This window comes from Notothenia coriiceps, unplaced genomic scaffold, assembly GCF_000735185.1.
Source record: "Notothenia coriiceps isolate Sejong01 unplaced genomic scaffold, NC01 NC01_scaffold00011792, whole genome shotgun sequence".
NCBI classification, from domain to species: domain Eukaryota; kingdom Metazoa; phylum Chordata; class Actinopteri; order Perciformes; family Nototheniidae; genus Notothenia; species Notothenia coriiceps.
Window position 1 is genome coordinate 258,410 of NW_011344493.1, and position 14,741 is coordinate 273,150.

The 14,741-nt window shown below is 40.7% G+C and overlaps 1 protein-coding gene across 1 annotated transcript in view; it reads right to left on the minus strand.

Moving 5' to 3' along the window:
• The window catches only part of fndc1 (fibronectin type III domain containing 1), a 42,422-nt gene that overhangs the window by 19,341 nt on the left and 8,340 nt on the right, over positions 1 to 14,741 (minus strand). Inside the window, exons 3-10 of the mRNA XM_010772935.1 lie at positions 12,979 to 13,165; positions 7,176 to 7,370; positions 5,859 to 5,927; positions 1,850 to 2,095; positions 1,555 to 1,653; positions 1,297 to 1,414; positions 563 to 836; positions 249 to 321 (exon numbers count right to left, since the gene is read on the minus strand). Of these exons, the coding sequence (XP_010771237.1) occupies positions 249 to 321; positions 563 to 836; positions 1,297 to 1,414; positions 1,555 to 1,653; positions 1,850 to 2,095; positions 5,859 to 5,927; positions 7,176 to 7,370; positions 12,979 to 13,165 (1,261 nt within the window). The remainder of the gene's footprint in view (positions 1 to 248; positions 322 to 562; positions 837 to 1,296; positions 1,415 to 1,554; positions 1,654 to 1,849; positions 2,096 to 5,858; positions 5,928 to 7,175; positions 7,371 to 12,978; positions 13,166 to 14,741) is intronic.

Below are 14,741 nucleotides of genomic sequence, written 5' to 3' on the forward strand. Positions count from 1 at the left end.
AGTAGTAGTAGTAGTAGTAGTAGTAGTAGTAGTGGTAGTAGTAGTAGTAGTGGTAGTAGTAGTAGTAGTAGTAGTAGTAGTAGTAGTAGTAGTAGTAGTGGTAGTAGTAGTAGTAGTAGTAGTAGTAGTAGTAGTGGTAGTAGTAGTGGTAGTGGTAGTGGTAGTAGTAGTAGTAGTAGTAGTAGTAGTAGAACCTTTATTTAGCCAGGATAATCAATTAAGAACTAATTCTTATTTTCAATGATGACCTGGCAGGAGGCAAAAGGCTTCCTGAGGGGATGGGTGTTGGGAGGAAGAAAATAAAAAGACAGACTCCGGGCACTACAGAACCCAGGAGACAACACAATGACACAGAGAAGAGATGACAGGCATAGCAGTTAAACATATAACATTTAAAATAATACTGCTTGGGTTCAATCAGTCATTAAAATAATATAGAACATTCATCCATTCAATCATTCATCCATTCATTCATCCATTCATTCCTTCATGGCAATGCATACTATAGGAGAGGTCAAGACATTGGTAGTGAGCATCAGGCAAAGCAGATGCATGTGTGTACCAGGGTGTTTGTAATAGTGTCCCTGAAGGTGCGGGGGGAGATAAAGGTCTCCATCTTCAAGGTTTTTTGTATGATATCCCAGCTATCTGCTCCTGCAAACTGAAAGGCGGAGCGGCCAAAGGATGTGTGGGCTTTGGGGATCTTTAGCACGATGTTTGTAGCTGACCGGGTGTTGTGCGTCGGGGGTGGGCGGAGTTGCAGTAATTGTGTGAGGTAGAAGGGGGTGAGGCCTAGGAGTGTTTTATAAACAAACATCAGCCAGTGGATGTTGCGCCTGGTCTCAAGAGAGGGCCAGAGAGTACAGATCACAGTGATGTGTCCTGTAGTGATCTGTAGTGAAGCGAAGCGGATGGCGGAGTGATACAGAATGTCTAAATGATCGAGAGCTCCTTTACACGCCGAGCGGTAAACGGTATCACCGTAGTCGAACAGAAGAAGGACAGTCATCTGGACCAGAGAGAGTTTAGCAGATGAAGTGAGGAGCGATTCCTATATAGAAAGCTGAGTCTAGCTTTAACCTTGGTCTGAATTTTGGAGAGATGTTCTGAGAATGACAGATTACTGTCAATCCAAAATCCAAGGTATTTATAAGATTTAACTATTTCGAGGTCCCGGCCATATGCGGTCACAATAGTGCCAGTTTGGGAGGCACCACTGCGGCCAAGCCACATGATCTTGGTTTTAGTGGTGTTCAGGACCAGGCCAAGGGCAGAGAGATGTGACACAGATCTTACCTGATATCCTCTGGGTCGACCTTCCCCATCTCAACAGCAGGATCCACCCATGAGATGAGGACCGACTGAGGGGACATTACCCTGACACCGATGTCCCGGGCCTCATACTCTGGCGGCTCTGGAAAACACACAAAGAGGTAGAGAAAAACCTTGATGCTTTTGTTTCTCATAGGCTAACATGTCTACCAAAGATGCGCTGATGAGCTATTTTGATACATATAAAGTGCAAAGGAGCCAGATCATTCCCAAGAATAATACCTGGTGTGGTTGTTTTGGTTGCGATTGCTCTGTTGGCAGGTGCGCTCCGTCCCATGGGTTTCTGTGCCTGCAGTGACACCACATGAACGGACTCAGAGGCTATGAATAGAAAGGGATACCAGGCACGGCCAGGGTTTACACTATGCACACTAAAATAATAAAAAACTAAATGTACACATTTGCCTATTTTCATTATAAAAATGGCTAACATTACTCAAACATCATATTGTACTTGAACTGAAAGCTTTTCCCCTTTAATCTGGTGGTTACAATTGTAAAATGTGAGTCCTCTTACTTAGTTTGGCTTTGTTTCGATTTCTCTGGTCAGATTGAGGCTTGGTGTAGTGTTGGCGTCTCCTTTCTAGCGGGGGGGCTCTTGCCAAAGCCCTCTCAGGCTGCCTGGACCCTGAGGAGGACTGAGGGGCCCTCCTGTGTGTCCTGGCATTGGAAACGCCTGATGGGTGGGCTGTTCTGTTCACCCTGGTGGGCTGCTGTACCAAGGATGTTTTTCTGGCAGCAGTTTGCCGAGACCTGACCGGACCTGTTGGTGGACGAAAAGGTGGGGAAAAGTTAGTGCACAGGCTAGTGCACCGAAGAACCTTTATGACCCAATACTTCATTCATAATCTGCTCTTGATTTGGCTTTTAGGCCTGGTTGAAACTAACCGCCACGAAAGATCATTATACTTAATTGCTACACTCAAGACACGACCATTAAGTGATAAACACATAATTACATGTCACTTGTATCCAACACTGTCACTTAGCATGGCCACTTGTCACAAACAGGACATGCCATGGAACCGCACCACGTCCTCAACATGTCATCTGCTCCAACTCCTGAAGTCCTGCTTCCTGCTTTCAATCCCACCCTAGTTGTAACTCCATCTTGAAAAACAACTCAGACATGGACTCAGACAGCCAGACATTCCCCCTCATCTGGCTGCGGTGCTGAGAGATAGCATTGGCTACAAAACTGAAATACTCTTCTTTCTCTCCCCTCCTCCCTCTACACCTCCTTCATCCGTTACTCATAATTATTGTCAGATGAAGAAGTGAAATCAGCCCTGATTCCCATCAGCATAGCTGCATGCACAGCTGTGTGGGTACTGACAAGTCATCTGATGTTGGAAAGTGGATTTGATGAAATTCAAAGTGGTTATAAGGACAGTATAATGATATGATGAATGATATCCCCTTTCAACTAACAGTACGTTTGCCAACTGTGAATAATTTTCCAAGAGAGGCCACCACGCCCAAAAAGTTTTCTTTAGCTAAAGCGTTTGAAAAGAGAGACAAGCAGAGTTTTACTGCTGGTTCTTCTGTGACACTTTGTATAGGTGAGGAAACACAAATGAGACAGAGAGGATGTGAAGGGGAGCACAAAAGCACACAAGAAAGGCTGTTTGTTGGAGTGCTCCATTAGTGTCTCAAAGTGTCTCGTAAATCCTCACTGTGCCCTGCTGCCAGGCCAGCTGAGAAGATCTCTCCTCCTCCGTAGATCTGGACAATTTGCTGTTTAATACCGCAACACATCTCTCTTTCTCTTTGATGTTGCTTTTCTCTCTTCAAATCCTCCTCTCCAACCTCATCCACACCTGCACAAGTGGATAATCTGCTCTGTGTCATTTCAAGAAAATGAACTTAGACAGGAGCCAGTTAAACATAAACTCATCATGATTACACCAGTGTGGTTGCCTGTTTTATCTCATTCACTACAAATCACAAACTTACATTTTTTTCATTTATTTCATCAATCATCAAAGCTATTCTCTTACCACTTAGATGCTTTTGAGGCATCACTGTTAACAATAACCATAACAATAATATGGGACAATTCTCTGTCTTATATGTACCTACACAAGCTTCTCTCGTATAAGTTGGCAAAAAATAAATAAAACATTTGGTTTCAATCAGCCTAAATCTCCTTTCCCTTCCTCTTTTCTCTCTCTGGAAAGCTGTCAGTGCATATTTTGGCCCGGGTCATCACGCCGCGGACCACTAAACCATTGACTCAGTACTCTCATTTGCCAAATCCTTTCTGTTTTTTCCTGGAAGCTGGATGGTCCGAGGTGCTGTGAGGCAGACAGACATACCACTGATAGAGCGGAGACCCTCCTCAGTGTGTTCAGACCCGGTTCAGACTGATACTGAAGAATGATATTGTTGAGTGCTGACTCAATCCCTCGACAGAAACTATAATGCAACGTTTTTTCCACCGTCTGTGACATTTACCCAACTTCACAGGCAAGTCTAAACTTTGCAAACATAAATGGTTAGGATTGCTTACATTTCTCAGTTTAGCCACAGTTTAATTTATACAAACAATGTGGCAGAACTTTCCTGGAGGCAGAAATACTCAATTAGTCCCAACTAACAAAGACAGTCGCAAGAACTCTATATCAATATACATCACTTACAGTATGCTCAGTGGCTTCATTTATCATTTGCCTTCTTTCATGAATGAACAGTACTGTTTAAACAACTTGACTTGTAAACTGGGTTTATAAGCTAACGCCTGCTAACGTTTGATAACGTTTGATAACATTTCTGAGTTGGCACTTTGTTTGGTAGTTTTATAACAGCTGTCAATGTTCAGCATTTTTGGCTCATAAACGGATTGTTAAAATATTGTCATATGTTGAAGTGTGTTGTTCATTTAAACAAATAATGGAGACAGACATTTATTACATGTTTACTGCATATAATGGCTTAATACAAAATGCCTGGAATAAAGTGTTGGTCATATTTTCCAGTCTGACTTTTAGAAGTAAAAAGAATATGCAAAAGTGCTGGTCTTGAAGATCAATTCAAAGTCAGAGTTGAATACATACATATGATACCACTAGTAACCAAAAGAATAAACCAATAAAGCTATACGTTTATAGCATTATGACAATAACACAAAAAAAACACTGCCAGTGTATTAATTTGCAGTTATTCATTATTTTACTAGTCTTTCAGTTAGTATAAGCCTTGTAATATTACCTAGGATCATGAAAATTAGCCGGTAGCTAGCAAGATAACTTTAGCTATTACAAAACGTGTGAAGTGTGCTTGCAGGCTTTTTACCATCTTGATTCACCCCTTACGCTTCGCTAGGATTACTTTGCCAGAAACACAGTGGGTCTTTAGCTCCATTCACTGAGGTTAAACTCAACAAATATGATTAGCTGTGTCTCCGAAGCAGCTCTGCTTTAAACAAATAGAACTGAAACTCCAGAGCAGCACGGTGGTTCGGTGGTTAGCTGTGTCGCCTCACAGCAAGAAGGTCCTCGGTTCAATTGCTGGTCCTGATCTTTTCAGTCTGGAATCTCAATGGGTTTTCTCCCTGTTCCTCACCGCGGCATTATTATATGCCAAGTCAAGTGGTTTGGAAAGACCAAATTGTGCATGTGGAACAGTTTGAACGCGAGTATCTATTTGTGTTTGCCCTATGGTTGGCTCATGAATGTTTACATGACGCCTGCTTTAATGTCCAGATGCCCCAGGAATGCACAGAAATAAATACATAAGAAAATATTACAGAAAATGTAGTGTAATAGTAAGATTCCGTAAGTCTGCCTCACTTAAACAAGAATAACCTTTTATTTCTAAAGAGCTTGAACAACGTTAAATCAATATCAGAGCTGCAAAAACTTCTAATGGATATCTTTCTTCTATTATTTAATTAATTCTATCAAAAAATCTTAAAAAATAACATCATAAGTTCATAGATGTATGTACTGTCCAGATAATAGACCTGTCATGTCCGAAGGTATTATATTAACACTGGGATACAATTCGAAATACAATCAAAGAGCACACCTTTGGGAATTGAGAAAGAGTGTGTAGCAGTTCTTAATGAGAAATTACAGTTTTTTGTCAAAACAAATGTAAGAAAATGCTGAATCGCTTGACAGTGCATTGATAACAATGTCAACACAGTTACTCTTCATGCAATTATGTGATCATTAAAGTGGCATTCATTAGTTAAGGTGACACAACTTTAAAAATAAATGTTACATTTGGATCACTTGACAGAAAAACACACTAGCCAAATACTGTAGATGGGAATCTATGAGTCAGAGACCAGGAAGTACTTTCCCCCATTTAACTTGTACGGGACAGAATAAGTGAGCCTTACGAACACCACTATGAGTGACTCATCGTCACATTCGATTTGGCGGTTCCTTTTATATCCATGATGACAGCAGCAGATTTAAGCATACCCCGTTTAATGGATTTAGCCACACAGTTTTAAATGTGCGATTTTTACTGAGAGTCATGTGTTGTTGGTTAAGATGACATTAAATAAGGTTTACCTGCTGATGAGTTTCTGACAGGTGCAACGCCCAACACAGCAAAGCCATCCAGGTTAACCCATTCGGGATCTAAAAAACAAAACAAAAATGATTGAATGATGTCGAGAAAAGAAACGTGAAGTAACGTAAATAAGTTAAAGAAGAAAATCAGATTTACTGAATCATTTTTACCTGTTGAACACAAGTTCAATTCGAAATGTTGTTTTACTTTTTATGGTCAGCTTTTACATTTGTGTAATCTACTTTCTCCTCTTGTCAGTGAGGAAAAAAGTTAAGTTGTTTTCTTTATGTCTCCACCTCCACCTTGTCCTTACTGATAAGTAATCTCTCTGTTTGTGTTGTTCTAACAGCGGTTGGCCAGACACATTAATGATGTGGAGGCAAACAGCACGGTGTTATTTATGATGACTGATGCTGCTCTCATGCTGCTGAGGGAAGAACACACGATCTGCAAGGAATTTCTGGAAAAGCAACACTGAGACGTGCTCCTCGGTTGCCAGAGACTCATGGCAGACTGCACCGGAGCTGGAGAGACCGCAACAGCGCACACACGCCCATAAACACAAAGGATGATATAGATGCATATTTGACACACTATACAAGACAATGCATGACTCAACACTTGGCACCACACTTTCCCCAACCACACTCTCCACCACCAAACACACTTGTTGCGCACGCACGCACGCACGCACGCACACACAAAGCAAGTGACCACAACACAAGGCATCGGGTTATAGGAGTGGAGCTGGCAGGGACAGAGAAAAAAAAATGGAATAATGACAAAAACAGGCCAGACTGTGTCAACACTGCAGAATATTGAAATATAAAAACCTGCCGTTTAACAAGGAGGGATTAGGAAATAAGAAGCGATGTTAAAAATAATGTCTTTCTAAAGCCTAAAATAATCTCTGTGTAAAAGCTAGGGAAAATACGCCCACAGTGCTCTTTTTGGCTATCTTGGATGACAACACATCCAATATTGAATTGTACATGCACACGTGTGCCAACACTTCACCCCCTGCATGTCCTCTCTGCTTCGTACCCAGATTTACATTTCCCCTCTTCGTTCTTGGCACTTGTTTTGACAAAGTGCAGGACTCTGAGATCTGAAAGCTCTCTCCATAGTTTAAGCCAAATGTCTTGTTCCTGCTTTCTGTCCATTTATTTTCCTCTTAATGACTTTTTGTCGAGCAGTACTGCCACCACTCCCCAGGTCCCTCAGGAACGTCCACTTGTGATTATATTAAGTCCCTCTTTCCAAACATCTTGCTCGCACACTCTCCTTTTTTAACTGTCTCTGTGTTTCTGCCTTACCTACATCCTCCATTAGATGAGGGCTACTGTCTTTTCCGATTTTAGCGAAGCGATGAGACCTCGTGGGTTTGTTGGAGCTGATGACAAAGCGGTCCACAGGTCTTCCATCGAGATGAATGGACGGCTCCCAGCGCTCCCTCAGGCTCTTATCCACAGATGTCTGTTTCCCATTCTGTGACCGCAGGGGCTTCTCTGCTGCAAAACAAATGACGTCAGGATAAATTGTGTCTGTAAAACATTTATTTTGAAAGTTTATTTAAAGTTTATTTCTCCTGTCGTAAAGGCTTCTTGCCCCTACTCATTATGACATAAATGTTATTTCTACTGTTTATAAACCTTTTATGCAGGGCCACCTCAACAATTCCCCCTGGATTTATTATACTTGGCATTCAAAGTAACTCTGATTCAGATGAAGCATACGTGTAAGGCAGCCCTGAAAAATACAAACTCATTTGATGGTTAAATAAATGAGTGAGGATTTGTTTGGATGGCTCAAGGCTCAGGACAATAAGCAATGTTCAGTCTCCCTCTTGGCTCGATGTACTGTACACAAAACAAAGAAAATAGTTACCACTGCTGTGTTTTGGACCAAAACTCTTTTCTCTTCCTTTGGTTTGCATGCTAAAGCAACAGCGAAAATATTCAACAGACCATCAGTACACCCAGATCATGAAGTAAAGTAACCATGAAGAAACCACTGAGAATTATATAGATTTTATCCCCAATGAAAATGTAAACAGGATAAATTATGAAATCAGCTTCTATGCAAGAAGAAAAAATGCCACAAAAGGAAATCCATACAAAGAAATATGACAACAAACAACCATTTGAGAAATTACAAATAGCTGATTCGTACGCAAAATAATGGCCTTGTGCCTGAGTGCTTGAATGGATGTTGAAACCTCAGCTGACTCTACATCTGTTGGGGACATATGGAAAGATGTGATGCATAGTAAAGAAAAGCACTTAATAGTTTACAACCCTGACCCAATGAACTATACAGAAAACCTAAAATCAATCCATGTGCAAGTCGTTCTGTTCAGTGGACCATTTTTAGAAGATGGTTATACAGTTAGAGACTCTGATATCAGGATGCCAACAACACTAATTAAAACATTCACATACATGAATCATTAACCTTAGCTAAATCAGTGGTGATATTAACACCATATTAACACCACAATGATTAAGTCACAGATTTGAATGTGTTTTACCAGCACAAGTTAAATTGGATGTTACTTGTTGCAACGGAGCTGCAAATGACCAAATGACACAAAGACAAATATGAAACAGCTGTTGCCAACTTGAATTAATTGTGTGCTTCAATTATATACATTACAAGTTACAGTCCATAATAATTTGGAGTGCTGTCTTTGTAAGTCTCATTTGACCCCATTTTTGGTCTCCACTGACTCCTGAAGGGTGTCTTACGTTTAGCACTTGGCAAAGAAAGAACTAAAAGTTGCTGAAATGCTTAAAAGATTTGAGGGGATACAAAAAAATAGGATTCAAGCCTTGGCTAAATGTAGAGGATCTTCTTCAAAAAGACAAGAGTAGGGTTTTTTTGCATGCTCATTATTCACCCCTGTCACATATAATTGTGAGTGTTGTCAAAAACATCATAAACAGCTGCTCCTTAGGGCTGTCAGCGCTCCCCAAAGGTTAACAGCAGACGTTTTGGTTTAGCATCTTCTCAAAATCACCTCATTGCTCTGAGTTCTTGTTGTCTGCAGGTGTTCGCCCAGCTGGATCTGCAATTTTATTTCTCACATTCATAAAAACTTGCCGCTAAGGCCTCGTGTGCGGTCGTTTACAGATGGTCGCAACTCTTCTGTGGCCCACAATGTTGTTTAGTATCTGCTAAATGGTTGTCTCCTCACTGTCACCACTGATTTAAACCAGAGTTTATGAATGAGTTTGAGAGTGTTCTTCCAAAACAACATACAATCCTTACTCATTTTATCCTCATGTATGCAGGGTTACAGTGGGGTCAATTTTATCGTCTGTTCGTGGCCGACACAAGTCTGGACACACTTCTCTCCCTCCTTCCCTGTTTCCAATGAGGCCATGTATTACGTAGGAAGCGATCTGCTCCTCTGTCAGGACATCATTCTGGGATTTGGCCCTCTTTGGAAACGTGTGATCCAAGGGCAAACCAGATATTTCTGATTACATCAAGACTCAGACCTTCAAGCTGAGCAGATGCATGATTTCCATCCAAGAATAAACAGTTTGGGAAGCAGTTAAGCAACTGAGTGGTTGTAACATCAGAGGTAGGCTTTATTTCAGGGCGTCTCCAAGGGAAACCAGGTCAGTAATATAACATTTAACAGACAGACAGTAAGTGTGTGATTGGATTAGACAGTGGAAAGGAATAAGTATGTGAAGAATGAGGGCAAGGCCTGAGGGTGATAATGTCACAGTTTCTTTTCAAAATATATATGTGTGTGTGTGTGTGTATGTGTGTATGAAAGAGTGAGAGTCAGACAGACATGCGTGTATGTGCATGTGTAGTTTGGGTAAGCCCTGAGGACTCCTGTAAAACTGTTCCAGAAAATACTTGCACTCATGCACCTGCAATGTGCTCCACTTTTACAAGTGCACCCTCTCACCCCGCACACAAAATCACAGAACGTTGACCCCCCGCTCACCCCCAATGAGTTTGCCATTAACCCCTAATAACTGTCCTCTTCCACAAACTCCCATCAACACAGGATCACTGGTGAAGGGTGTGTGTGTGTGCGTACGTGTGCGTGTGTGTGTGCTCGTGTGTGTGGGTAAGATAGAATGTGTGGAGGTTAACAAGGTAGTAGTTCAGTTTCGAGCTAAGACTGTCCTGTCTTTGACATTTTTAAGAATAAGACTGAAGTGATATACAAAAGTACTTGTCTAGATCTTCATAATTTGCTCTGATGGCATCACAAACGGGTGTTTTCTCTCAAATAACTGTAGGACCTGGAGGCATGTACAGTAATGGAAAGGTTATTACTTTTTATTATATATGTTTATTAAATTGCAGTAAAAAGGGACTGGACAATTCAGAGACCTTACTATCAACAGTGGAAATACTTTGTAAAAGATATGTCCAATGTTCTTTGGATGATCAAGACTGACTGGGAATGATTCTAAAACAGATATGTTGCCGTTGAGAGATGCTGCGTGATTTGAAGCCCAAAAACTAAGTTCACCTAAGTGATAAAAGTTGTTTTTCCTGTTCATTTTAATAAACCAACCTTCTAAAGTTATAGTCTGACATTTTCTACTCTTTTGTACTTTCTTTCTTTGCAAATAGTTAGAGAAAATCAACATCACCAATGTCCTTTAGATGAGTCAGATCTGGCCAGGGGCTACACACACTGTTTGCACGTCTGTTAGCCTTTAAGTCCTCTGACCTTTGACCTTCAGTAAACTCTTCCCAGCAATCAACTTTGTCATAAATCCAACACACCAGACTGAAATCATGCCTATAGGCACGCTTGCACATAAATCACTAAATGCTGCCATTTTTTAAATTATGACTTAAGCCTAATTTAAAAGGGAAATGTGACTGAGAACAACTTTAATTTAAAGCAACAACCTGGAGTGAGTAATTGTTTAACTTGGGAGGGCTATATGCATTCATATTAATATTGTATGACATTTGACATTTACCAATAAAAGCCGGCTAGTACAATCCTAATGAAAATACATATTTTGCAATTCCAAATAGGTCTCTTCACTGATGAAGACTGACATCTTTACAATGTTAGTTTATACTATTTCTTCCATTAACCCACTTAGTATGCTGACATGAAGTGTGCTGTGACAGGTGTGCTCATGGCCCAAGTGGTACTTGCTTAAACATCTGGTATGGCGCCTAGAGATGACATCATGACACGAGACATGCAGGTTTGACAGGCAGCCAACTGGCAGGTGGGTGGGGAGACTGGGTCAAGCTATGCCAGGTCACAGGTGACCAAATACAGAGTGTTGTGGAAAATATTTGAAATATATTCGATCTGCAATGGCTCTATGAGTGTCGTATTTTCCAGATGCAGAGTTATGACATTCCTAATTCAGAACGTTTTCTTCGAGATCTGTCTCGGGTGCTTCTGCTGAATTCCAGCATGTTAAGTGGAGCAGAGAAATTAAATTCCACTGGCCTGCAAAGACATGATTCCCTCTTTCCCCTCACTCTCTGTCCCATTAACACTCACCACTCTTTCCAGGAGTTGATGGACTGTTGCTGTATGGAAGAAGATGACATTATCTATTATCTAAATACTCTATGATTCTGTTGTCTTTTTGCGCTGCTCTTGTCAAGGTGTCCAGATATTCCTGAGAGCCCAGTTTCTTCCACTTTTCTGAAACATTCTAGACTGACAAGCTGATGACATGTGAGTGGAGAAAGTTAATGAGTAACACTCTCCTCTCCCATAAACACTGCTGTCAAAATGCCCGAGAGGAGGACGTTTAACTCCAAGTCGCTCCAGTGGAGCTGCTCAGTAGCCCGCAGCAGTCAACTGTGGTTGTGTTAAGTAGCTCGCAGGTGTGAATGTATGTATAAGTGAATGTGCGAAGCAGGGTGTTGCAGAGAAAATGGTCAGAAAATACATACAAGATGGAAAAGAAAACGACTAAAAAAAACATAACAAACAGCAGCTGCGTATATTCAGAGAAAGCAATGACGTCATGCTCTAAGTGCTCACAGTTGAGAAGGAAGGAGGCTGGATATGGATCAACTGACAATATAAGTAGACTGAGTATGTTTGAGAAAAAGGGAGAAAAAAAGACTGACTGTAACGTGGCCCTCAAACTGAAGCCAAAGGGTCAGCTTACTGTCGCCAGGCTTTATGGCACTTTTGATATTTTAGATATTTTCACTGGAGGTTGGGCTTCCTTCCCTCCAAATTGATTTTACAAACAGAACCTTAACAACTTTTAAAACATGTGTGCTGCCGTCTGTGCCTGTCAAAGATGTGACAGTTGATATATCACCATGCTGACATGCATTTAAAAAATCAAATATATTAAATTACAACTTTCTTGAGGGTACAAAGCATTTGGAGTCCCTTTTCATCTTTATCCTATCAGGGGTATTTTACCCATTCCTGTCTCCTGATTAAAGCATGCATCAAAGTGTGAGGGGGAAAAAACGTAAGCACCCACTTATTTTCTCCCATGAAACTGAGTTTCACAGGCTGGTTATTTATCCTCAGCCAGATGAGTCACCCATTTGGCATGATACCCCTCAGCAGAAAGCACAATGGTGCAGAAATATTTATATTCTGATAGTTGATCAGCTTCTCCTGCATCTGCCTAGTGTTTGAGTTTAGGAATATTTCCATGACTGCCAGCATCATGTTCCCCCCATACAGTATTAAATATAGCCTGTCTTCTTTGCTGTAACTGTTAACACTTTTTGCACATTGTAAATCGAACTTTACACTCTAAATGAAATAGTCTAATGCACAATAAATGGCTACAATTTATCTCATTTTTAAGTCAACTTTCACAAAAATGTCATCTGCAACAGCTGTGGAAATCTTAAAGGCTTCGCGCACACATGCACGCGCGCACTTATACATTATATATTTTTCTTTCCATTAAAAAATAACAACATCCAAATTAATGAGTAGAAACTACCTGTTAACGCTGCAAAACGTACAGCTTCCATCAATAACCTGCAACAACTTTCAATCAAATTTGATCCATAAACCACAAGAGGAGAAAGCAACAGTGTCCGAGCAATTATCAAACTGAATTACACACGAATGCAAAACGTGCACCTGTTCAAAAGATATTAAGTGAACAAATCTTTTACCTGACCATCCGCATCCAGGTGCGCAAAACGTAAGGAATAGCGCCAAGAGGGTCCTGCTTGCGGCTAAAGCCATAGTGAGTGTGGCGCTGAGCTGCGGAGCGGCGCAGCAGCTGGATGCAGAGGGCTGGGACACTCCAGCCCCCNCCCTCCCCTCTCCTGATGGGACCGCTTCCTGAACTCTCAGCTTCTTATGTCAACAAAAAAGTTTTAAACATTATAATAAATATCAAAGATCAAACTCTGCAGGCGATTCTGATTTGAAATAACTGATTACATTGTGAAGTGGGCTTTAACTGTAATGTAAACTGTGAGGCAGAGTGCTGTCTCTGTGAATGAAGGCTTATGTTCTTATAGTTTTCATTTAGTAACATTTATTTCATTTAAACATTCCTATAGGAAAACATTTTTTCATATGCCTGCAAACTGTTGCATTGTGTCTCTGTTTTTTGGATCAAGTGATAGTCCAACATTGACAAAATGTCTCCCCCTTCAGGGAACACCACTGATTTCACCCTAAAGGTCTGGTAGCAGGTGGAGGGAGACATAAAATGACTGCGGGGTGTAGGCTAATACCAGAACCAGAATAATGCAGATATTAGTTATTTAACATGTTGTCCATAAATGCTCTCTTCACCTTTAAGCCCAACACACACATTCTCCTCATGGTTTAGTTTAATGTGTCAGATTGTGTGTGGTTGTTTTCAAAACTTCGGAAAAATGGTCTCATCTGCTTATATAATTACATTAAGTTTCTAAAGAAGTCGGTTAACCACTAGATGGAGCAATACGCCACATTTTAAACTATAGTCTAGCTGTGTTCAAAGGTAAGAGGTAAGGTTGTAATTATAAATGGTGTTTACAGTAGCAGTAAAGACAGAAGTGTAGATGCGTGTAAAGAGTATATGTCTAGTCAATTTAACTAACCTGCTTATTTTTGTATGATATCGTAGTCAAATAAGGTAGAGAACTAACAATTCACACTTGTGCATATACTGAATTTGAGGTTCTCTTTCCTATAAACATATGTTGGGTGGATGGTACATGGTCATGTATCCAGTTTATTTCTGTAAATATTGTCAATTAAATGCTGTAGGAGTTAAGATTAAAACATCTAGAGGACATGGTTGCTTTCTATCTTTTTTCAATGGTTACTGTGACACTAAACTCAGTGAATTTGCTGACAATTCCAAGTATTTAGAAGGAATATGCTAATGTATTGTCTTTCTCATTAAGTACTTTATCTGGCAATGTTTGATCATGTATGGGCTCACCAAGCAACATCAATTTGGGGTTTATCCACTTATCTATGACCAACATCTCCCTCTGTTGGCGAGAGCCTCTATCTACAGGAAAGATATGTCACCATGACACTAATTAAGTCACGACAAGCTCTAATGCAAGATTTGAAGAAGTCACATGATATATTGTTATTCTTTATTTGTTACTGAGAAAAAGGGGGCCGTAATAGTCACAAAATCAATATGTGATCCTCTCCGCTGCCCACAGGGGCCGTAAAGTAATTATTGTTTGTTTTTTTATGTTCTCTCTGCCCTCAAATCCTTATAAACTCATTACTAGTGATGATTGAGTCTCTCTTTTTAATACTCTCTCTCTCTCTCTCTCACACACACACACACACACACACACACACACACACACACACACACACACACACACACACACACACACACACACACACACACACACACACACACACACACACACACACACACACACCTGCAGCATCTTGAATGAGTCAGCAC